General features: G+C 50.5%; 9 protein-coding genes across 9 annotated transcripts; 4 read left to right on the top strand and 5 right to left on the bottom strand.

Annotated features, from left to right (window-relative positions):
- Positions 1–49: 49 nt before the first annotated feature.
- Positions 50–910, top strand: PFICI_05808 (uncharacterized protein; the record flags this gene model as incomplete). Its single annotated transcript, XM_007834389.1, has 2 exons — positions 50–688; positions 761–910. 2 exons carry the CDS (start codon positions 50–52, stop codon positions 908–910), a joined length of 789 nt encoding a protein of 262 aa, XP_007832580.1.
- A 4,512-nt stretch (positions 911–5,422) lies between these two features.
- PFICI_05809 (uncharacterized protein) lies at positions 5,423–6,805 on the bottom strand (the record flags this gene model as incomplete). Its single annotated transcript, XM_007834390.1, has 1 exon — positions 5,423–6,805. One exon carries the CDS (start codon positions 6,803–6,805, stop codon positions 5,423–5,425), a length of 1,383 nt encoding a protein of 460 aa, XP_007832581.1.
- Positions 6,806–8,618: 1,813 nt separating this feature from the next.
- Positions 8,619–9,553, bottom strand: PFICI_05810 (uncharacterized protein; the record flags this gene model as incomplete). The annotated part of the gene is made up of 2 exons (XM_007834391.1): positions 8,619–9,248; positions 9,344–9,553. The coding sequence occupies 2 exons, from the start codon at positions 9,551–9,553 to the stop codon at positions 8,619–8,621; spliced, it is 840 nt and encodes a 279-aa protein (XP_007832582.1).
- A 2,582-nt stretch (positions 9,554–12,135) lies between these two features.
- On the top strand, positions 12,136–13,254 carry PFICI_05811 (uncharacterized protein; the record flags this gene model as incomplete). The annotated part of the gene is made up of 3 exons (XM_007834392.1): positions 12,136–12,333; positions 12,379–12,753; positions 12,811–13,254. 3 exons carry the CDS (start codon positions 12,136–12,138, stop codon positions 13,252–13,254), a joined length of 1,017 nt encoding a protein of 338 aa, XP_007832583.1.
- A 1,278-nt stretch (positions 13,255–14,532) lies between these two features.
- PFICI_05812 (uncharacterized protein) lies at positions 14,533–14,898 on the top strand (the record flags this gene model as incomplete). Its single annotated transcript, XM_007834393.1, has 1 exon — positions 14,533–14,898. The coding sequence occupies one exon, from the start codon at positions 14,533–14,535 to the stop codon at positions 14,896–14,898; it is 366 nt and encodes a 121-aa protein (XP_007832584.1).
- Positions 14,899–15,278: 380 nt separating this feature from the next.
- Positions 15,279–16,466, bottom strand: PFICI_05813 (uncharacterized protein; the record flags this gene model as incomplete). The annotated part of the gene is made up of 3 exons (XM_007834394.1): positions 15,279–15,640; positions 15,705–15,820; positions 15,907–16,466. 3 exons carry the CDS (start codon positions 16,464–16,466, stop codon positions 15,279–15,281), a joined length of 1,038 nt encoding a protein of 345 aa, XP_007832585.1.
- Positions 16,467–17,914: 1,448 nt separating this feature from the next.
- PFICI_05814 (uncharacterized protein) lies at positions 17,915–19,807 on the top strand (the record flags this gene model as incomplete). Its single annotated transcript, XM_007834395.1, has 1 exon — positions 17,915–19,807. The coding sequence occupies one exon, from the start codon at positions 17,915–17,917 to the stop codon at positions 19,805–19,807; it is 1,893 nt and encodes a 630-aa protein (XP_007832586.1).
- Positions 19,808–19,940: 133 nt separating this feature from the next.
- PFICI_05815 (uncharacterized protein) lies at positions 19,941–21,933 on the bottom strand (the record flags this gene model as incomplete). Its single annotated transcript, XM_007834396.1, has 8 exons — positions 19,941–20,303; positions 20,354–20,521; positions 20,571–20,988; positions 21,040–21,186; positions 21,234–21,400; positions 21,449–21,542; positions 21,592–21,648; positions 21,701–21,933. 8 exons carry the CDS (start codon positions 21,931–21,933, stop codon positions 19,941–19,943), a joined length of 1,647 nt encoding a protein of 548 aa, XP_007832587.1.
- Positions 21,934–22,058: 125 nt separating this feature from the next.
- Positions 22,059–22,404, bottom strand: PFICI_05816 (uncharacterized protein; the record flags this gene model as incomplete). The annotated part of the gene is made up of 2 exons (XM_007834397.1): positions 22,059–22,242; positions 22,367–22,404. 2 exons carry the CDS (start codon positions 22,402–22,404, stop codon positions 22,059–22,061), a joined length of 222 nt encoding a protein of 73 aa, XP_007832588.1.
- Positions 22,405–22,429: the final 25 nt, after the last annotated feature.

Here is a 22,429-nt window from a genome sequence, read left to right on the forward strand (position 1 = left end):
TGGCTCCGGCAACTTACATGAATCGGCTCCGTCGCATCCGCACCCCGCCATGTCGCAACATCACACGCCTCATCACCACCAGATTCTGATGGACCCGTCCCATCTAGGTGGTCTTCCAGGCGCGAGACATATGGGCCATCACGGAGCGTCGCATTATGGTGCCCAGACCACTTCTCATGGCGTTCCATTGTATCCGTCAATGACGCCAAGCCAACCACACAGCGCAGGGACAAAGCGAAGTCGGCCAGATGATCTGGATCTTTCCGTCTCGGGAATGCCCGAGTTGGACCAGGGAGACCTTGACTCCATGCAACAGACACCGTTGGGTGCTGCTTATGCTCAAGCTACCAGCGCGCCACCAACTCACCACCACCATCATCGCCTTCCTGATCATGGGCCACCGACAAAGATGATGCGTCGCGACGCTGAAGGGAGTCTGTCCGCAAGTGGCGGAGGTGCACCAAGCGTAGTGGGCCAGGCCGGCATGCCAGCACCGGCGGCGAGGCCACGAGGGCCAAAGCTCAAATTTACTCCCGAGGACGATCAGCTTTTGATTGATCTCAAAGAGAATAAGAACTTGACGTGGAAGCAAATCGCAGACTTCTTTCCTGGACGTTCATCAGGGACCTTGCAAGTGCGGTACTGCACAAAGCTCAAGGCAAAGACAACACAGTGGACTGATGAAACGGTAAGTTTCCTAGTAAACACGGCACAAAAACGGTAATGGGAGAAGCACTTTTGCTAATATGGCATTTTGTAGGACCAAAAACTGCGAGCTGCACTGGCCGACTACGAAAACGAGAAGTGGCGCATCGTAGCCAACAAGATGGGTACTGGTTTCACCCCGGTAGCCTGCCGCGAGCGGGCCGAGCAGCTAGCAGAGGGGACCGATGAAGAAGAGAACTTATAGCAATCAGCGTCTCCGCCAGGAGTTTCGGCTCCTGGGTCAGGGGACACCATCTACCCTCAGCAGCTTCAAGGACTAGGAAGCTCACAATTGCCGGGAATACATGCGCAATATAGACACGACGACAATCCTGATGTAGCACAGCCAACGTACCACCATGCATCAGCCTGATTGCACCTCACAAGAACGGACTGGTCGACAAGAAACAAAGTCGAGCAAGGATGCAGAGTCCTCCGCGATCAGTCACTCCATCATCTACTTTCTTGGCCCGAAGATAGTTTTGTTGCGAATTTCAAAAAAAAGACATTTAGCAAGGCGTCGGGCGTCGAAAATGTGAAAAAAGATACATTGGAAGGAAGGATTCAAACCACTCCTTATTATAGGTGTCGTTTGTGTATGTTTACAATTTCTTCTTGTTTTCTTCACGGCCTCGAGATACTCTCAATTTGAGGCTTCTTAACGATCTAATTATTTAGAGATACCAATGACCAACATCGGTCAATGTTTCTGACGACCTATAGACTTGGGCGAAGGCTGGCGGGCATATCTGTTACATTATCTATCCACTCTCCTGTTTTTGTTTAACCCCCCATTTCTTTTTACGTTCCTTTTTTCTTGAATTTTCAAAACTCTATTCAAAATGCATGTACTGATTGTAGTATATATGTTCTTCCATTATGATATATTACACAACAGCACTATATACTTTATTGTTTCTTTTTGTAGTTATAATACCCTATTATCCTGCAAGACCTATTCCCCTTTCTTTTATCAACAATACTATGCAGCATCAAGGGAGGAAAAGCAACGACATGACGGGCATTTCGGAGGGGAGAGACATTGAGCCTAATGGGAGATAGGAACACAGAGAAACACGGGTACGCGGATCATGCGGTTATACGAATCTAGAAGTTGCGGAGAGGGAGGCAAATCACATCATTTGGCGACAGGGAAAAAGACAGATTGTATTCTCTTTTTCTTTTCTGCGAAAAATTCATTACATCCATTCTACCCCAATCGTGGCTATTGACATTGATTCCAAAATATGATGGTATACAAGCTTGGCGGCTCGGGGGAAAAAAAAAAGCCTGACCCTTTCCGCAAGGCTGGTCCGGTGCATCCTCTGAATGATAGCTAATTCCGGCAGCCTCGGCTCAACAATTGCGTTGAAAGAGGTTCCTGCGATTGCGCCACCTTGACTCGGTTGATCGACACCGTAATCGTGTTCGCTTGATTTACACATGATATTGTAAATGTTTTTTTTTTCCCTCGCCATTCTCGTTTATCCCGAAAACAGGGGCGGAAATCCGTGCTGTAAAGAATGAGGAATGACAAAGCAGCAAATAATATGTGCGTGGGACCATCAAAGCGCGCGGACGGGCGGGCGGGCTTTTCGTTGAGGACCGGAGCAAGCAAGCAGAGACGGAAAGGGAACTTTCTGTTGTGCGGACAGACAGCCAGAGTAATTGTCAGTGTTATAGGGAGCAAAGGTATAATAGAATTCCCAAAAGAGGAACGAAAAAGAGCATGGTGCGTATGTATGCCAGAAACTTGGTTCGTCATTTCGCCACAGAAACGTGCAGCCGCCAAAATTTACCCACACACCCTTCGCTTACCAAAAGGTACGCGAGACAGAAATCTCATTGCTGCACCAGATAGCTGCAACGCAAATACCCGTTTAGCACGTAGCGGCAGCAGGCAGTTGCGAATCAGGGAATCGCATCGTCCTCGGCATGTGCTCCCCCAGAGAGGGGATGAACCATACTTGCGTGGGGTATTCCAGCCAGTGAAGAACCGTTCAATCACAATCAGCAACTTGATCCTGGATCATTGCGAGTCCGGGGACAATAGGACTCGTGGTAGCGATAGTAGAACTTTGCTTGCTGCGACCCAAATCTTCCGCTAAGCACCTTGACTGGGGATCAAACTACCGAGTCTATCTCAGGCGAGATGCCGCGACAGGGTCTGGACATTGAGTATGGACTGGTAAGCTGTTTCACTGGTCTATTTCCCGGCTCGAGGGGTGCTGCCGAGCGGGAAATGGCAGGGCTCCACCCTCGTTTGGCTGGTAAGTAAGCCATGGACTCACCCAATCCTCCATAAGTGTGAGTCGTGTTGGCGGTGAGGAATCAGACCCAAGCAAAAGTCGAGACGACACGAGGGTTTGCTGTCTTTGCTAGTGCTATTCGCTGCCATCGTCGGCTCTGCCCTCAGCTGCGTTGGGCCACTGTGATTGACAACTGGGATGGAGAAGAGTCATAACCGGTTTGTGGGTAAAGCCCTGTCGTCAACGTTATTGACCGGGGGCGAACCCCCACCATCCTTTGTCGGCTCCGTGGTTGTGACATGACTGCCGCATCCAAACGCGGGAATTCACGTGCCAACCACGCAGAGGTTCCAAATCCCAACATCTGGGGTATTTTGAGCGTCTGGCCACAAACAACCGGAAGGACACAGTCTTCAAACATTGCATGTGAAAAGAGTGCCCCCAAAAAGGTCAAAGAAGAAACCATGGCCGACAAACGTACTGGAAACTGCCGTGACTAGCGGAATGGGGAAACCATTTCATGAAAATGTTTTTCGCAGCGATGGAAAGCCGGCCGAGAATTTCGCGTGCGCTGTAGGCGCATCGTAAGATGTGTTATCGACTAGGTCGCTTGATGTTGCCGGTATTCACGCCCTGTAAAATGCTCTCAGAGCCACGAATGCAACGTCGGAGCCAGCTTCGCGTGTGAATACCAGCAGCCATGTTACACTGTTCCGGCCGAGTGATCCACATCTCGCCTAAGGTACATCATCCTATTCGCGGTGGAGGGTTGCGCTGGGCTCTCAGACGCAAGCCCCAGGCCCGCGAAACTTTCCATATCCGGAGCCGGGCGGCTCTTGGGCAGTATCATCACAATCGGTGAATGCCATCAGCATGGGCTGCCAGGTAATGAACCATGTACCTGAAGGCTGGTGATTCAAGCAGAGGCAGAGAAGCCATCGCCTCTCCGTTTGTGACTCCATGTCAGCATTGGTGTGGTGAGGGGCAGGAACTACTCCCCTGTAAGCAGATCCCCAGGCTAGGGCAGTTTTCTTGCCTTAGGGGATTTGCAACTTGCTGCATGTGACTTAAATCCACATACAGGCCGGGGGTTTCCATGGCATTTTCCAGGACATTGCGTTGTTGAAAGATACGCGAGATATGTCGCTTTGAGTTGTACGACCACTGAGATCTGTTGATATAGCTTCTGCGACTAAAGCAATAATATGAATGCCGCTTTGGGATGTCACATCCCGCTGTGTTACGCTCGCGATCGGCCAGAGGGTCGAAAGCCAACCTCAACTTCCTACACCACACTTGTCAGATAAAGCCTGTCATGGAAGGATGGCTCTCAGTGCAACTGGCAGAGGTAGCGAATGGTGGGATCGTGACTCGCGTGTTGCATGCCACAATGCATTTCATTCGACGCTATGCACAAACGACCAACTAGTAGTTGCTGTATAGCGCTTGCTCTGAAGCAAGACGAGCTCATTACTCCTTCCGTATATCATATCGATGATCGCATGCTAGTCCAAGCGATCTCTCCCGCTGTGGTCATCGGAGTTTGTCGACCAATCGGAGATTTTCTACTCAAGCTTAAGAGTCTGTGGGATCCGTCAGTATTGCAACCGTGGGATCGCCGCGACATGGCTGTTGAGACCCCTTTTTTAATTGTACCCCCATGGCATTTGGCGTGGCAAGGAAGAACAATAAATCCAAGCCTGTAGAGAAAACCCATGTGATGATAATGGGGAAGTTGGGGATAACTGCCAAATGGTCACAAGATGCAGGAATGCGACTGCCCTGAGCTGGCAATCCCATTGCTAGAGATGTGCCCAGACATCCACAGGCAGAGCCGCGTATAAGCCGAGTGGTATTTGTGGGCATGACAGGGACCTCGACCGCCTCATAGGGCACCACCATCGAAGGGAACCCCGTCCAAGAGTGCTTCGTTGCACTAGCTAAAACTTGTACAAGAAACGTCTTATTCATACACGCTCTTTGACGTACTCCCGTATTGCCTCCAACTCTGTGGCCAAGCCAAGCCGACTCCAAACACTGTTTACATGCAAGATGGGGCAGGATGAAGGCAACTACGGGCTGTCGCAAATAGAATACTGGTGTTTTCTTTTGTCCCAGGGCCAAATCAATCCTTGGAGAGAAAAGCCCCGGCCTGGCCGCGCACGCGTTGCTGGTCCTGATATTGTGGCCTATGGGTGGTTTGGAGTCCGCGGATGCTAACGTCGCATCATGCCTAGGCAGGATTGTCACCCTTGTACGGGGTTGGTTTTGCAACACGGTCCCGGATTCATAATTGGCTGAGTGCCGAGGCCATGTAAAGCCAATACTCAGCGGAAGGTAGGGCAAGCACCCAGTGGTAGGAACGCCGCGGAGTTTCATTCCGTCCCAGGCGCAACTTGATTGACAATGCGTGCAACAGAGGACCGATTGGAGCAGGGCAGATTTCCATGTTCGGTGGACAGGTAGTATTATGCCTTTCGAGAGAGGTTGAAGTTTTCGCTTAACTCGCTTCTCGAAACTGTAAGTCCATCCTCAACCAGAGAGATCAGTCTCATATGAGTCGGCAATTGGCTATCAGGACTCAGAAACTGCGCGGTGTCCACGAGCCAGCCGTTGAAGTCTTGCACTTCTGTACGTTTTCCTGCACGAACATCTTGCAGCATTGAACTGGTATTCTCCCGGACTTTGTAGCCGACCTCATGGACCATGTGATGAAGCTTCTCGAAAGCAAAGCGAGCAAGAAGCTGCTCTTTTGCATCCTGAAGAGATACATCCGTCGAGCGATCCTTGCTTCGTTTGGAATGCGCAGCAACGTCTTTAAGAATATCAGTACTGGATGGGTGTATAATCAGCTCTCTGAGAACTTGACTGGCTTCTTCGATGAGTTTGTCGATGATCAGAGGCAAAGCATCATCTCTAGGCACGAACAGCTCGCCGTTCTTGCACCTAAGGACAGCGGTCAAGGGGTTGATGACTGCGTTAACAACAAGCTTTTCAAGCTGCAATATCCATAGCTCGGATCTAGCAGCTTCCCTGGCATATAGGTCGGGACCATTGACGAATGCTTCAATCAGGTAGCCCGACTCGTCAGCAGAACGAGTGTTCAGAGATACCGGACCTATTGCTGCTGAAGCCACGGAAGCATGTATACTTTTGAATGGTGCTGAAGACACCACTCCGTGAGTCGTCACACAGGCAAGCCAGTTGGGTTGCTTCTGGTCTGAAAAGCGATGGCTGTTGTAGGTGCTCCCAAGTGGCGGCCAAAGTTTACACATGCCATTCTGCGTGAAGGCAATGGTCGAGGTGTCGTCCAAGTATTTGCGCAACCTGTCGACTTGAGGCAGAGCGTCCGAGGCTTTTGTGGCAACAATGAGGTTTGATATACCAGTACCGGCGGTGGCCTCGACGACTGGCCCTGTTGACGGCCGTTCTTCTGTCCACCATTCGACATTGAAATCTGTGAATTTCTCGACTTGTCCAGCACGAGTGATTTCGATACCTGGAGATGAAACCCACTGTTCCAAAAGAGCTTTACGATGAAGGATCAACGTGACCGGCGGCGGGCTGCTCAGTTTGCGTAAGTTGCTAGCAAAAAGACGGCCTAGGTTGCCCAGTCCGAGCACATGAATTCGTTTCTTGGGTGAAATAGCTAGATCACTGTTCTGCTGCTCATCGGCTGCGTCCTTGAGATTGGCGGAGGTCCAGGCATAAAGCTTCGGGGGCGGTGCCGTATCCCTTAGTATCTGCTGCAGCCAGGCCGGATGCCCTGGCTCAGTCCTGACTGGTTTTGCCGAGCTCGAAAACGTCTTTGCGACGCCTTGCCCGCATTTTGACGGTGCCCTGCAGATCATACCAAGCCGAGATTGGGTTATCATCATTTAAAAGCGAGTTTTGTAACCCAGCTCGAGCGGCTGCGTCAATGGTTATAAACTTTGTGTGTGTTGACGGAGTCGGCTGGTGTCGGTGGAGGTCGCCGACTCCAATCCGCCTGCCGCAATCCAAGCCAATGTTGGTCAGGCTTGAGAAGAAGGAGCGGGTAAACCACGGTGGCTCCACAACACGCGCCTCCTCTCGTATTCCAACCTAAATTGGACCATCTTTTCTTTTGTTCTTCCACGAATATATCATGTTACCTCCATCAGTTCATTATGTGGTCACTCTGATAGGCCGCGTATATTGTTGCAGTATCCGCAAACGCCAAGAGATGGCGGATGCAGAACGCTACCTACTATGGTCAGCTCTTTTGCCGGCCACGCCTCGAGGTTGGCGGGGGACGTGCTCTCGAATCGCAACAGGAACTCCAACACTCGCACAATAAAGCATGATATTTGGTTCAATTTGAATCGAGTCCGGCTTACAGGATGGGAGAGCTCGTCGTGTGTCGTCTAGCTTTATTCCAATATCTAAATCTTCTCCAGCTTTCCGGTTCGTAGATGCGATTAGCTTCGCTCTTATCGAACTGTATAACACAATCATTTCGCCTGCTCATAAAATTTAATATTGCAATCGCTACATCATTTGAATCGAGCCGCAAGAATTTTCTAACGAAAAACCTCGTGCTTACCACGAATCAGAATTCCTTTTGTATTATCGCAACACATTGTCTGGTAGTGGGCACACATAAGACGATGACCTTCATTTTAGCAGTTGAACAATTGAGACTCTATCTCAATCATAGATGCTAAGACTTTCACATTGCTCTCAAGACATATATATATAACAGCAAAAGTATGTACGGGAAAGGGAAGGGGGAAAATAATGATGCGTGTGGCTTGTGATGGCCCAACAAGCGCGCAAAGACCATTCCTTCTCTTGAGTGCTTTTTGGGCCATCACCACTCACTCAATGCTTGGAGACAAAGCACTCAAGTATGGCAATGACTGAGGATTCCAACAACTGAGGAATATTTTGGATCCGACAAAACGCAAGGGACTCTGGTTTACTGCTCAAATGGCTTGACGGATCTATGGCCCTTGCCTTTGTGGTCAGATGTCCAAACTTGAATCCTAGGCATCTATTTCTTTTCTTCTAATTTGAATATGTACACCGTATTAATATTCGAGTTTGTCTATTATCCTCCCTGTATTGGGCCACCCCATGCCACGGACCTTTGGTGAGCTTGCTCCTCTACGCCTGAGTTCGACATTTGCTTCACCTTTTGAAATTGCCTGCTTGAACAGGAGTAGACCGCAGACGGATAGAATGTACCATAGAAGACATCATGCCTGCTCGGAGATCGCAAGCTCATGAATGTTTACCTAACATGTCTATAATGGCAAGATGATCCAAGCTAGTCAAACAATCCCACCCCATTTTGGGGAATTGGTACAGGTTGCATCGATCCACTGTACATGGCATAGATCAAAGAACGAGTAAAGGTTGCAAAAATAAAATATAAATTCGATAGTTTGGAAAGGATATACAGGTACTTGGCTTCAGGAATGATGTCAACTTAAAACTAGGTAACCACTCCCCCACATCCCGATTTTGTATACCGGTAGTCCCAGTAAAATACCTACCCACGGTTTCGAAAAGTCCAGACATGACTCGTATTCAACATGAAGGGTATCTAGCTGCTCATGACATATATACTGAGCAAAACTTCCGCGCAGGAACCCTGTCCCTTTCAACACCGTCGTTCATTACCGTCACGTCATATCAAGTTTAGTAGGGTGGGTTGGGACCCATTGGCGGGTAGTCGTCCGGACGTCCGCCGACGGAGCCCGAGCCACGACCGTCGCCAAAGTGCTTCTTGCGGAGAGCAGCAAGTCTCTTCTTCTTGGTCATCGTGTTGATGTATGTGCCAATGACAAAGGCCACGACGTTGAAGAAGGGCATCCAGGCCTGCTCGGGGAGGAACTGCTGAGCAAAGGCAAGGCAAATGGGCGAAGTGATCCAGGAGACCTTCATGACCTTCATAAAACCGACGCGGACAGTAGCGCGGACCTGGTGATACGTGCGGGCACCAGCGATGAGCGCCATGGCCACGAGATAGACCGAGTTCTGGATGGGCGCAATGATCAGGTTGCTGACGAGGATCTGCAGGATCTTGGCGCGCAAGCTCGTCCTGTTCTTGAAAGCCTTCTGCAGGCACCAGATGAGGAAGTGGCCGAGGGGCGCGCTGATCAAAGCTCCGTAAGCTGCCATCTTAGGAACTCGCGATGTGAAGTAGTTTCCGTGCTTGTTGCGATCCTTGGCCAGCCACGAGGCCAGGAATTCTTGAAGACCAGCCAGGGTTCCGGACGTAAGCATCTTGGTGCGCAAGGGGTTCTCTTCGAGCTGCTTGATATAGGCCTGTAGGTTGTATGACATGATTAGTTGATGGTCTCGGAATAGCTTCGTGCTCGCATACGCCGAGACAACGAGAACAGGATGGGGAGTTTACGGACCATCAGGTAGCCCTTGGTGCCAGCATTGGACTTTCCTCCCGTAATGACAGTTCCGATCTTCTCAAGATGAGGATGCTTTCCACTCGTTCCGGGCAGATGGCCATCCTTTGAACCAGAGGCGGCGGCGGCGGCAGCAGCAGCAGCAGCAGCATCAGTAACGGTTTCGGTACCCTTGCGGACCGTGTCCCGCTCGATCTTGAAGGTCGTCATGGTCGTAGGTGCTCGACACGACGGTCGGTCCGGTAGAGGGGCGTTTCCTAGTCGCAAACTTGAGAAACAAAGTCCTGCAATGAGGGATGCAAAGAGGATATCAAGCGCTCTGATGGACAAGCGTCTGGTTTCGAGGACGGTCTCAGTCGATGAATCAATTGACTTGTGCTATGTAAGGTTGAACTTTTGGGATGGGGCGGGAGCAGCGTGGCACGCAAAGCAAAGGCCAATTGCCAGACGCTTTGTTTATGTTTGGCCAATGAAGCCGAGGCTGGGTGTCTAGCTGCTTATTGCCCCGGGGATACGGGCCCCCGACCCCTGGCCCGAGCTACGATGTCTAGCCTATCTGGGCCAGGTGCTATTCCCACCAAGCTTCTGGCGGGCATCGCATCAAATCAATCATGCCAGAGTAAGTGTAACAATTGTTCACATTACAAATGAACAATAAATCTCATTGAGACCAGAAACGTGAGTACGGCCTCCTATAAAAATGAATTGACACAATAAGAGTGTATAGACCACAAGTCAGGTGAGCCTGGTTCAAATTCGAGCACAATAGTATCAAGGTACATTATGGATGGCAGAGGTTGGGTTTGATCCTTGGGCTGATGATGCACGACGAGAGGTTGGGTCGATTCAGGTCAGTGCTTGCCGATGCCGCGGGGTGCCCCAGTTCCCTTCAATTGAAAGCTCCCTCTGGACCCAGACTGACATACCGAGATCACGGCTGTCGATGACGATTGGCTCTCTAGATTGAAGCATTGCCTAAGTTGGATACGAGTAAGCAATGATAGCTTGTCATGAATGAGCCGTCAACATGGAACATTGATGGTGAAAATCGCGTCAGTCTTGGGCTCATCCAGTCCCAACTTTTGACACTTTTGTATTCAGCGCGTTCCGAGGTCTTTTGTCTCTGAGCGCGCCCAATGACATCTGGCGTTGGAGACTGATGGGCTGCGTTGTGTTGCTGCACGACAGCTGAATCCGTTGCTAGGGACATTCTGAGGAACCCCCTGTGATGGTTGGTAGCCACAACCAATAGGCGAGGGCCGCTGGGAATCGTGTCTCCGCCCAGGGCAATTGCCCAGAGCGGCGCGACTAACCTTGCACTAAAACCTTAGACAACTCATCCCACATTTGGCAATCCACCAGTTAGTTGCCAAGCTCAAGACCCTGCTGGCTGGCATGGTATCCATTGGGAGCGTTATTCAGTTGACTTGCAGATTCTCTCAGGTCCCTCGCGATATCCACAGTTCAATGTCGTCCTCCGAATAAAGCACTTTTCCATAGGAATTGACTCGCCTTGCACATATCCACGCTCTTTGTCTTTTATATTCCATGCTTAATGGTTTCACAGCCGCTTCATATCACGGCAGGTACCCGTTGGGCACTGATCTATACCCGTGGACCTCCGTAGCTGCGGCTGCAACTATTTCTATCAACTCTACCGGATCATGGTTGCAGCAGTCATTCAATGCTCGCCAAACGAGGCATTAATGGGACTACCAGCGTGCAGGGCTCAAAAGGCTGTCTGTGGCGAAAACCAGCGAGCTTACAACATATCATCAACTCCCTCAAAACTACCACCAGGAATTGCGTGAGCTAATCATCAAGTGCTGAATGTGATGAGATACATAGCTCTATATACAGGTAGGCAGTAGAATGTATCGGTGCGTCTGAATAAATGTATGGTCTTCATTTGACGCTACAGTTGCAGTGAATGAGACATACAAATTGCTACGATTGTTCCAAGTGTGCGCTATCAAGCCGTGAATACGTCTGAAATTTTGTATGCAGCCTATCTACTACCTCTTACCCTGGGCAAGTTACATAGGTAGGTATCCATCAGCTCGTGAACTCAAGAGACCGGCAGACTTAGGTCTCACTTTCCCTCTCACTAAGGTACTCATCCACGGGTCTGAAACATTTCGACTAGTTTTTGAGTTTTTAACGAGACATTCATTCTGCTCGAGTCGCCCAAGTCCTGTTCTGGATTCGACATCGCTGGCTGCTCTGCATTGGCAAGGACGAGCTAACAACCTTGTTGGGCAAGTTCGTTTGCCATTAGAAAAAAAAAAAGCTTGTCACCAATCCCGGGCAAAACACCTGGGCCAAAACATCGCAACAAACCATCAAAACATCTTTGGCCTTATCGGGGCTTGCCCATTTGCGCCCGTTCGACAAACCCACAACCCACCCACGCCGCATCTCTTAAAACCACATTTGCTACACCTTCACTTTTTCTACAGCATTCTCAAAATTGAAAGGTACCCCTGGAGAAGTCATGCAAAGACTTTGGACATCATGAACAACACGGACAATATTTCGCTGGGGCGAACCGCCCGCCAAAGCGCGAGAGCAATGGGCTCAATCTTTTCGCAGTTCCGCCCTCAGAACTGGAATCCCACCTGTACACATTTGACCATGACGCGCATCTTTGAGCCCAATTTTGTTTGCGAAATGTGCCATCGATCCGGCCAGTAGGGTTGGCTGTATCGATGTACGCAGGACCGAGAACACTTGCTACAACATTACCTCGACAATGGCCATCCGGTAAGATATCTGTTTATCCAATACACAACATGGAGCCCAAGACTAATGGCTGCGTAAAGGTGAACTTTGATGCCATCGGTCAATCGCTGACGGCCCAAGTCAAGCCAGGACCACGCAGTTCAGAGTCTAGGTCGAACAAGTACAGCTTCTTCAGCGAGATCGATGACGTTGCCATGAGAACATATTCTCCTGCCCAGATAGCAACCATTTTGCAGCAAAGAGAAGATGTAGGTTTTTTTTTTTGTTCCTACACTGCTGAAACGAAGCGCAAGGCTGATAGATCTGCTCAGCTCCAGCATGTGCTGGCATCGGAAGTTCGCTCCAAAACCGTCAGAAGACGACCTCTTACCTACCTACCCAGTTCTAGCTCATCCAGCTCAACCCAACTGCCGCTGCCGCCCGGCTTTGCAGCTCCCGACCAGAGAAAGCGAGCTTGGGTCCCGGATGATAGCTTTGAATGCCAGTTCAAGTGCTGTCATGCCTGTCGACCTACCTGCGAGCCCCGAAGCTACTTGAGCCTTGACGGGGTTGCTGATGGGGACATTCCTCCCAGTGCCGCCGCAGGCTTTGGTTTCCATCATTGTGGTATCCGACCTATTGGTGACGCAAATGTTGTCAAGAACATTGGTTACCGACCTGTACCTTTGGTATGTATCTTGTGTAGGTCATGAGATATCCCGTACAAGATGCTAATGGGAGAATAGCCAAGGTCGGTCCTTTGCACTTCCGGTTCCCCTCGATCATCGCTATGGAGTATGCTGAATGTCATTGATGAGCAAATTGTCGAGCTTGCACGCGTCGAGGATGCCGCTACTTCCAAGAACGTTGCTACGAAGGAGTTCAACAATGAGATCACTAGACCTGCCAAAGCGTCAAGTGAGATCTCTCATCTGCATGACAGTTCCAGTCATACGCGAGACAACGACATCGCAGAACGCCAGAACTGCTTCATTCGTGCGTGCGCCACACCGCTGCCTACTCCGACTCAGCAGGAAGAAACATTCTTTCGCGAAACGTTGACACAGATGGAAGAGCAAGAGATTGAAGAGGGCCGTTTCCACAAAACCCCCCTGGAAGTTGCTGACGGCATTGCCGTCTTGGAGGAGAGCGTTGAAATGCATGTCCCTGACGTAATGACGCAGTTTTGAGATGGCATTCACCATGCCGCGTTTCTTTCGCTCGACAGCACCTACGTGGACATCTTTATCATCACTTCGCGTCTGGATTCCGGATCCTCTTGGCGTATGAAAAGCCCAGGATTATGGGGTGTAAGACAGGGAATTTGACTCCCTGCTTCCTGGCGTACTGGAAAGAAAGCTCATTTGGCCAAGGATACCCTTTTGCGTCATGCTTCATAGTAGTGTTTGTAATAGTATACGTATCGTCGCGTTCTAATTGTCATCGCCAATAAACATGGTTTTCACAGCCGATGCCGAAGAATTCAAGTTGTAAGGTTTCGTAATAATTGGCATGTAACGTATAATCTTGGTTCAGTAGTTGTAGATTTGTGATTGCTTCCAGTTGGATTAACACTGACGGGTGTCGTCATTTTGGAAATTGTCGTTCCAGCTTGTAAGACGCAATACCTATCGCGAAGCTGTCGACACTGGATAGATAGTACCTGCTGCTGACAAGGGTGTCTCGTGGTCCAGTATTTAGAGTTGCAGACTCCGAGCCAGCCGGTGAGCCATATCAATATGATCCATCACCCCAGGTATACATAGTCTCGATGCTAGCGGCGGTGGGTCTGGAAGAGTCGAGGGGGGAAAAAAATCCGAAAAATCCACACTTGAATCTAGCAGTAAGCCAGCAACGGAAAGAAGCTTTCCCCCAGCATCATTACCACAGAATTACATTTAGGTAGCACCCAAGAACTACTGTGCCTTCCTAGTGCGAGAATCCATCCCGGTAGTATACTTCCGAACATGGCGAAATACCAGTATGGACAGTTCTTGCTCTTTGGTGACTCCCTCACTGAGTACTCGAGCGTGGAGGAGAATGGTTTGACCCCGGCGCTCCAGAAAGGTTTGTCGCCGTCCATTGCCGCTGAATATAATTTTTTTTTTTTTTTTTTTGGAAACATGCTGATGTAAGAATGCCGCCTCAGCTTATATCCGGCGCTTGGATGTTGTGAATAGAGGCTTTGAGTAAGCCAACCATCTCACACCTCTTTATCCCCATGTCTAAAACTGACGTGTTTATTCAAACAGCGGATACAATACAAGACAGGCGCTCCAGGTCCTCCCGTACGTGATTCCATCTCCAGAGCAAGCCCGGCTCCGCCTTGTCGTAAGTCTCTTCAGTTACTCCGACCCGCCGCCATGACGTCTTCATCTTCCCAAACATTGTAATGACCATAAAGGGAACACCTGCAGACCGTACTCCTGGGCGCCAATGACGGCACCCTCGCATCGGCCAACAATGGCATGCACGTGCCGCTAGAGCAGTACACGGCCAACTTGAAGACCATTCTGTCGCACCCGGCCCTCGCGGCCCAGCGGGATTGCCGCATTGTCCTCATCACTCCGCCGCCCATTGACGAGCACCAGCACGACATCAAGGACCGCAACGCCGGGTATCCTGCGCTGACGCGCCGCTCGCTCGTCGCCAGGGAGTACGCCGAGGCGTGCCGCCGGGTCGGCGAGGCGTCGTCTCCCGGTGTGGCTGTCCTTGATCTCTGGAGCGTCCTCATGGAGCGTGCAGGCTGGAATGCCGGTGATGATGTCCTTGCTGGGTCACTGGAGGCACCCAAGAATATCATGCTTGATCGGCTCTTGTCGGATGGTAAGTAGCCATGTCCAAAGGGTCTCATCTGAATGCAGAGATATTGTTCTCGCGAATATTTGGCTGACGAATAGCGACTAGGTGTTCATTTCACGTCGGAAGGTTATCAGATCTTGTTTGATGAGCTTATGCAGCTTATTGAAAAGACCTGGCCGGATCTCCTCCCCGAAAAGCTCCCCTTTGTTTTTCCTGCGTATAATGAGCTGACTGGAGATCTTGAAGCATAAACTGTAGCTTGAACATCGCTCCTGGAAGCAGTAATAGTATTGAGAGCTTTGAGTGCGCGATTAGAACTTAGTGGAGCTGTTGTATAGCAACTTAGTACAACAAATGTAGTGCAGTGGGGATGCCAAACGAGTCGGGACAGTAGAGGTAACTAAATTCAATATTATGACTTTTCAGTAATTGCACCTTTCATGCATGTCTTACCATCTTTCTCGACCAATATTTCCCACGGCGAGCCATCTTCTGTATCAACGGGGTTCGATGTGCGGATCTGATAAGTATCGCCGGCGTAGAGCGGCGACATTGCCCGATAACTGATTTCACCCACCTCGCCTTTTCCCACCACATCTCGCCAATAGTCAAGCATGCTAATTAGGTTGAGCGGCCCGTGGACAACCTGTGCAGGGTGATTTTCCACGCTCTGAGTCCAGCTTTCGTCGTAGTGGATCTTGTGACCGTTAAAAGTCAGAGCTGAGAAGCGAAAGAGGCCAACTGGTGACCAGTACAGTTTCCGAAGCGGATATGCTGTTAATATACTTAGCGACGTTTCCGGCTGTTCGTGAGCTTTTGGAATCAGACGGGGGCTTACCATGACCCTCTGCTTGCTCATCCACCAATGTTGATGGTCCTCTCTTCACCTTGCCCTCTACTGGCTTGGCTACGGGCTCAGTTGCCGCCTCCAGTTCTGGCCGGAAAACCCAAGACCTATTGGGTGTCAGGCCATTCTAGATACATCACACAACAGAATGATGCTGATATCGCATTTCGAAGGAGTCAAGCAGAATACTCACCGTTGATCCGTCAGTGCCAGTCCGTCTTTGCCCCAGAACTCCTTTTCGACTTGTACCAGCACCATCTCGCCGCCGTCGCGACTCTTTTTGGGAACGGCGCTCAACAGCTTTGTCCGCTCCTCGGCAACCTCTCCGACGCGCAGCTGGGCCGGGCCCGCCGGCCAAGTCATCTTTCCACCAGCCCACATCCGCCTTGTGAATGGCGCGGGAGAGTTGAAAGTGCGGTCGGTACCGTCTGGTCCCAGTTCACTCTCGAGGCCACCTGGCGTAAAGTAGACAAGGTGATAACCCGGGGGGACCGGGGTTTTGGCCGGTGGGGGTTCAGCAGAAATATCGAGACCTGGGTACAATTCTCGCCGTCCCAAGGTCAAGCTGAGTTTCTGCAGCTGATTGGCGTCAAGGAGCTGGCGCGTTGTAAATACCTTGTTGGCAAACGTATCCGTCATTTTTGAGGCGGCCTCGGCAGCGCTCGTTGCTATGCGCCTCATGCCGATATTGCAAGGGTGGCAGCATATCAAAGGCCGTCTCAGAGCGAGGAGAAGGCGTGGTGATGCTGCCATGTTTGTGATCTTTTGAATTCCATCCAAAGAATTACCAAGCATTGAGGCGTAATTGGCACCGGCTCACACCGATCGCGGAATATTGTAATTGAATGTTGCCGGAAGCAATCGTTCGTGAGTCTGAGGCTCAAATATGGGATGCCGTCATCCTTGAAAGGCCCAAACCCACTGAACCTCGGGTCCCCCTCTCCGCTTAGCGACCCCCGGGCCCCGGAGATGCGGAGACCCCACCCCTCACCAGTTGACGCTATAGATTCCAGGTAGATCTAACCTACAGTGCACTGGTTGGGCAGGCTTTGACAATATAAACAGCAAACATTGGCCTCCATTCCTCATAGACGAGGAACGCGCCATCTCAATGCTCGGTGCGAGTTGAGGCTATTGAGGTCTATGTTCCTTATTAGCATGTTCCCCACTATATGTCCCCCGTTCGCATGGCCTCAAAACTATTCTCAGCACGCTGCCTCTGGCTCATTAGTCGGATATGACTGGACTGCCCTTCAACAACGACGACGCAGCCGACAACCACATCGAGGATCAGCCGAACGTCACCTGGGTTAGAGTCACTGCGAAGTCACTCGAGCCGGCCAGACAATCCGAAGCAAGGCACCAGCTGCACCCCACAGAACACAGCCACCGAACATTACATGAACCACGGAAACGAGCCGCCAGGCAAGTGAGATGCACCTAGCCAGAGGCCTGGGCGGCCAGAACGCCCAATCCATAAACAGTAATTCATTCTTTGTACAACAATCTATCGTGACACCGTACTTAGGCCTGACAGAACTCTTTTGGGTTCAATCTATCTTTTACCATTTACAGCTAAGTACGTCGGATTTTAGACGCAAATCGCCAATTAGGAGATCCATTATTTACTAACAGGCAGCTCTACTGTCGGGTTTGCTCGGGTCTACCCCTGTAATATGGACTCCAGTTCGCATTATTTCCGAGTTCGCATTAATCCGAGTCGCCATGATCTCAAGTAGCATGATGCATCCGACTGTGGTGTGCCGACATGTAAATAGAACACCAACTCGCGCACAGTCGCATCGTCCGCTTAGTCCTCATCGAATTTGAAAAACAAATGATACTTGCGCATGCAGTCATACTGCAAAACTCGCAATACGAGGTTCTGGGCAATGGCACCATGTGCTCAGAGAGCCCTGGTTTCTAAATGGCAAATTTTACGCCGTGCCATTCACGCCCAAAAGTGCATTCGCATTTCGCATTTCTCGGCTTCGTACTCTTTGGTACCTAGGCGGCGCGGGGTGACGTTAATCTCCTTTGCACCAGAAGGAGTTGGATCGGCAAGAACAGACATGTTTATATAGACGTGTACCAACCTCGAAGGCAAGTCGCCTAGCGTGAGTATTCAATGCTGTCTAGCACCACTGCCTTTTGCCTCAATGATGCTCCAGTACATCATTGCCTATATCCCAGGATTTACAATGTTCTGGCGCATCTTGACCAGCTCGTCGCTCTTGTATGCTTGCGTCGCGCCAGCTGCTGGAGATTATATCCCGGCTCCACCACTTCCAGAGCCCATTGCCATTACCGAACTGCCCCTTCCACCGTTGGCTCCCAACAATGATACTGGATCATGTACGATTGAACTTAATCCATTAGGAACGGGTTGTCTGGCAAATGGAGTTGCTGGCGCTTTTCAATCTGGCGATTTCCTCCCAGACGGCAAACACGTTATTGCCCTGGTGACATACCAGGGGGCTCCGGCCTGGCCAGACCCATCTAGTATCTACAGCGGCCAACAAATAATTATTGTAAAGACAGATGGAACCAACTTTACTCACGGCGATCCATGGAAATGTATTACGTGCGGCGTACCGGCTGAGAATGCGCAAGGTGCAGACTTGTCGTCATATGATTATCCGCAAGCGTTCAAGGATGGTAAGCGTTTGCTTCTTCGCAAAACGGTGCTCGACTGCGGCGATATCGATCTCGTCTCTGACGACTGCACGCCAAACAAGACGTATATCTATCCACTGCGTTGGAGCACGACAGCAGACGATTCCGGTGCTGGCGGCGACTTTCGCGAACAACGCCTGCATCCTGACCAGGTGCATATCCAGTTCAACGCCTTCACAACGACCGTTTTAGGTCTCGGTCAGTATGGGTACTTTGGACGCATTGTATTCAACCCTTCGCCAACTTCCGGAACGCCACTTGCGCCACGCTACGACATTGTCAATGTCACCCTACTGTACAACTCCAGTCTGCCACAGCCGCTCACCTTTTCTGGTGATCAATTGTTCCATGATCCTACCAAAAACTACATTGGCGAGGCGCGTGGATTCAGTGGTGATGGCAGTGAGATTACGTATATCGGTTATTCTGCCGAAAGCTGCAATATCGATATTTTCGCTTCCCATCTGACTACAGGTGCTGTAAGGAGAGTGACGAGCCATCCTGAATATTGTGACCCGCTCTCCTTCTCACAGGACAACAAGTGGATAGCCATCATGGACACTCGTGGTAGCGGTCGTCAAATGTTCATTTCGGGTATGCGCGGGATTCCCCCGATTGTGGACCTGATTGCGAATGTGCTACCCGCTTCGTCGAGGAACAATGGCCCTCGTCGGTTCTTCCAACCATATCTACTAGATTGGTACGGCGACCGCGGCGACTACTACGGGCAAAAGATTAACGGCAATGGCTATGGCGTTGCTGGCAGCGGCTCCGTTGATGACCCCGAGTGGAACGGCATGGCTGACCCCCGCTGGTCGCCCGACAGCACCCAGCTTGTATACTGGCAGACGCACACCGTCTCGCCGTCCTGTGGTGGCGACAACCCACTGCCCTGTTACCCTTCAACCGAACCGTACGGGCGCAATTACAGAATGTATTTGGCCACCTTTACAGACCGCGAGCCTAGCGCTCCACTTGATGTGCCCGAGCATGCTGATGTGATTCCCTGGGGCGAGCCCTATGTCGCGGGTAGTGCGGCTCCCAACATCTCACTTCCACCTGCCGGCGAGTACACACTCGCGGGGAAGAGCACGGGGCTCGCTCAAGTGAACATTACTTGGCTTACTGCTCCTCAGGTGGGAACCATTTCAGTGGTGTACAAAAACTACTCGGACGATGGTAGTAGCTTTTTGAACGGCAATGAAGAGGTGACCTTGACGCTACCATCCTTGTATTCGTCTCACTTTGACTGGTATTCGGACATTCTGCAGACAGGCGCAGTCAATGGTAGTAAGAAGACGAGTCCAGAGGGTTATCATGCAAGCATTGATGTGTTGGTCAATATACTGGACTCGAATGGAACCTTGACCACAACGCTGGATGGCGTTGAGTGGGTGAGTCCTCAGAGCGGGACTTGACATTGTGCGGAGAAGAAAAGAACAACGGCAAGGAGGGAGATCGAGATCTAATGGCCGAAAACCATAGCGGGAATTTCCTAAATTTACCGACAAAAGGGCAGCTTCAGCTATGTACTCCAGCAGAAGGTTCGCACTACTCATAGTCCATGTTGGAGCCAAAGTCGGTAGCATAAGTTCCATCAAATCCCAGGTCCATGATCATATCAAAGACATCACCAGTAGAGGAGTCCAAACCTTGTGAAAACCAATTATGAACCAGACCTGCACTCGCTCCGGGTTCAATGAGAAAGGAGACTCCGGTGTTGGTTGGTGCCTGGGCTTGATTCAGCCAAGACGGAAGTAGCGTGTCTACTGAAACTGCTCCATGCGCTGATAGCGGCTGTGTTTCAACCATACCTCGATCAACCACTGGGTCAAGAGCCGCGTTCTCAGTGTTTGTGTGGTCACGGAGTGGCACCTCGGTCTGACCAGCCGGTCGAGCTTCCAACGGTGACTTCTGCCCAAATTTAGAATCACGCGACATTCATTTGACATTTCACTACACACCTGCAGCAAATCCTCATTGATAAGACTAGGGCCATTGTCAAGCTTCCCATGGCCTTTCATGGCTCTTTCAAGCAGGCGTTCCAATTCAGAACGGCTGAATGGGCCCTGGTACAAGAGATGATAAACCAGTAGTATCGATATTGCACAAAATATGAAGTGAGATGTTGTCTATAGCCATTGTTAGCTGGTTCCTTCATAATCGTGTCCAAGATCTTACCCAGTACACGCTGTTGTATGTGTCGTCATCTGCGATATCAGCTGCAATGTTTGCCATTTCCCATGCATTATCAGCACAGTGCTGAATATACTTTGAGCCTGGTTCCTTGAATGGCGGCGTACTTGGGATGTGGTGCAGAAATTCCTGTAGCAAGGTGCCACGATAAATGAGCATTTTGGTAAAGTGAAAGGCCGAGCGTATCGTCCTTCTCTGTCGTCGAAAGATCCAAGGCAAGTCATAAAACTCCTGATCACCCGCCTCACGAGAGTCACCTCGAGGATGAAAGAATGAAGGGGTATCTTGGAGCCATTTATCAAGCTCTCCCTCTAACTGAGTAATTGCTTGCTCACAAGAATCAGGAGAAATTCGAGTACCTCCGTAGAGTTTCATGATTGCATGCCCAATAATTTGGGTGAGTCTCGATGGATCAGCTTCATGTCGGTCTATTCAAGCAGGTACCGTGTCTTACCGGGCATGTGCAACTACTCCTGAAATAACCTTTGCTTCTTGTGGCCCAACACGTGGCAGAATGGAAGCATCGGGTTCCGATGGTAGAGGTATCGTGATGTCGTTTTCGTGGAGCGCCATAGGCCACCCTAGCGAGACGGATAGATATCTAGAAGAGTCAGTATCGCTCTGGAGGTATCGCATTGGTATCCTGACCGGTCAATCATGAAAATGGCCCAGAACAATCCCCTAGCGCAGTACTGATGAATGGGATCTGATGTCTGCTGCTCCCTATGAAGCCTGATCATTTGGGCAAGGCGTATCGCCGTACCGAGAGTCATCCAAGCTTCTCTGAATCTGCTGGCAGCACATTCAAGTTGACACTATAACGAGATTAGGACTCATCATGAACACCTGCACCGAACGTCTACCTTGAGAACATGGCCTGTGACAAGCTCGATGGATGCACCACCGTTGGACGTGGCGCTTTCAAGCCTTTCACGTCCAGCTCGAAGAAATCTGTGCCTAGACGGATGAGGGTCTGCATAAGAGAATTAGATTTGTAGAGGCTTACGATTTGATCTTGTACTCTTCGAATGGTAGAGACCGATAGGAAGCTAGCCAAATACAACTATGATCCTTGTGAGCCATGGAGGTCACCGAAGGCAGACAATGCCGCTTACCCAATGCCCATGAGCAAGAGGATAATTGCCATTCGAGCATCGTTATTCAACAACGAACTGTCCTCATCGTACAGCTGATCCAAGTAGTCATATGCGTCCGCCTGAGGTAGATACCTATATGTGATATTCGCATGCTCGAAAAAGCAATTGACGTATTCCTGTGCCACGATCTTGCTTGGCAGTATAATCTGTTGGTTGTTTCCAGAGTCTGTTGGAGGCTCTTTCTTGTTCATTAGCAAGTTCCTCGGGAGTCCTCGACCTACGACGCTCAGATGCCTGGAAACTCGTCGCAAAAAGGCATGGACACTCGAGTCGTCTAAGCACGTATTAGCCAAATCTCTTCACTCGAGAAATGTGACTACTGACCCAACTCCTCTTCTTGGCGCAAGCGGTCCGGCTCAGGAAGAGCCGTCTGGCCGGAAGGGGACACTTCCACGTCGTGAACATGTGAGGGCCCTCCGGCGGGGACAGTATGCGCTGAGCTTGGAGTCGATGCTCCCGTGCTTTGGGCCTGTGGTACACCAGGTGCCGATGCGTCGGTACTGCCATCTAAGATGCTGCGTCTCTGCACGCGCCGATAAGCGGTATCATAAGTGCAATCTGAGTGTCAACGATGGTGAGCAGGCCGTAGCACAAGGTGGGTGATGATGGCAAGAAACCACCTACTCAGTTGCGCCCTGAGGCACCTGGCACATGGCTAACATTTAAAAATTAGTCTGACGCCTTGGT

The sequence above is a fragment of the Pestalotiopsis fici genome (genome assembly GCF_000516985.1).
Source record: "Pestalotiopsis fici W106-1 unplaced genomic scaffold PFICI_Scf_3, whole genome shotgun sequence".
Classification (NCBI taxonomy): Eukaryota; Fungi; Ascomycota; class Sordariomycetes; order Amphisphaeriales; family Sporocadaceae; genus Pestalotiopsis; species Pestalotiopsis fici.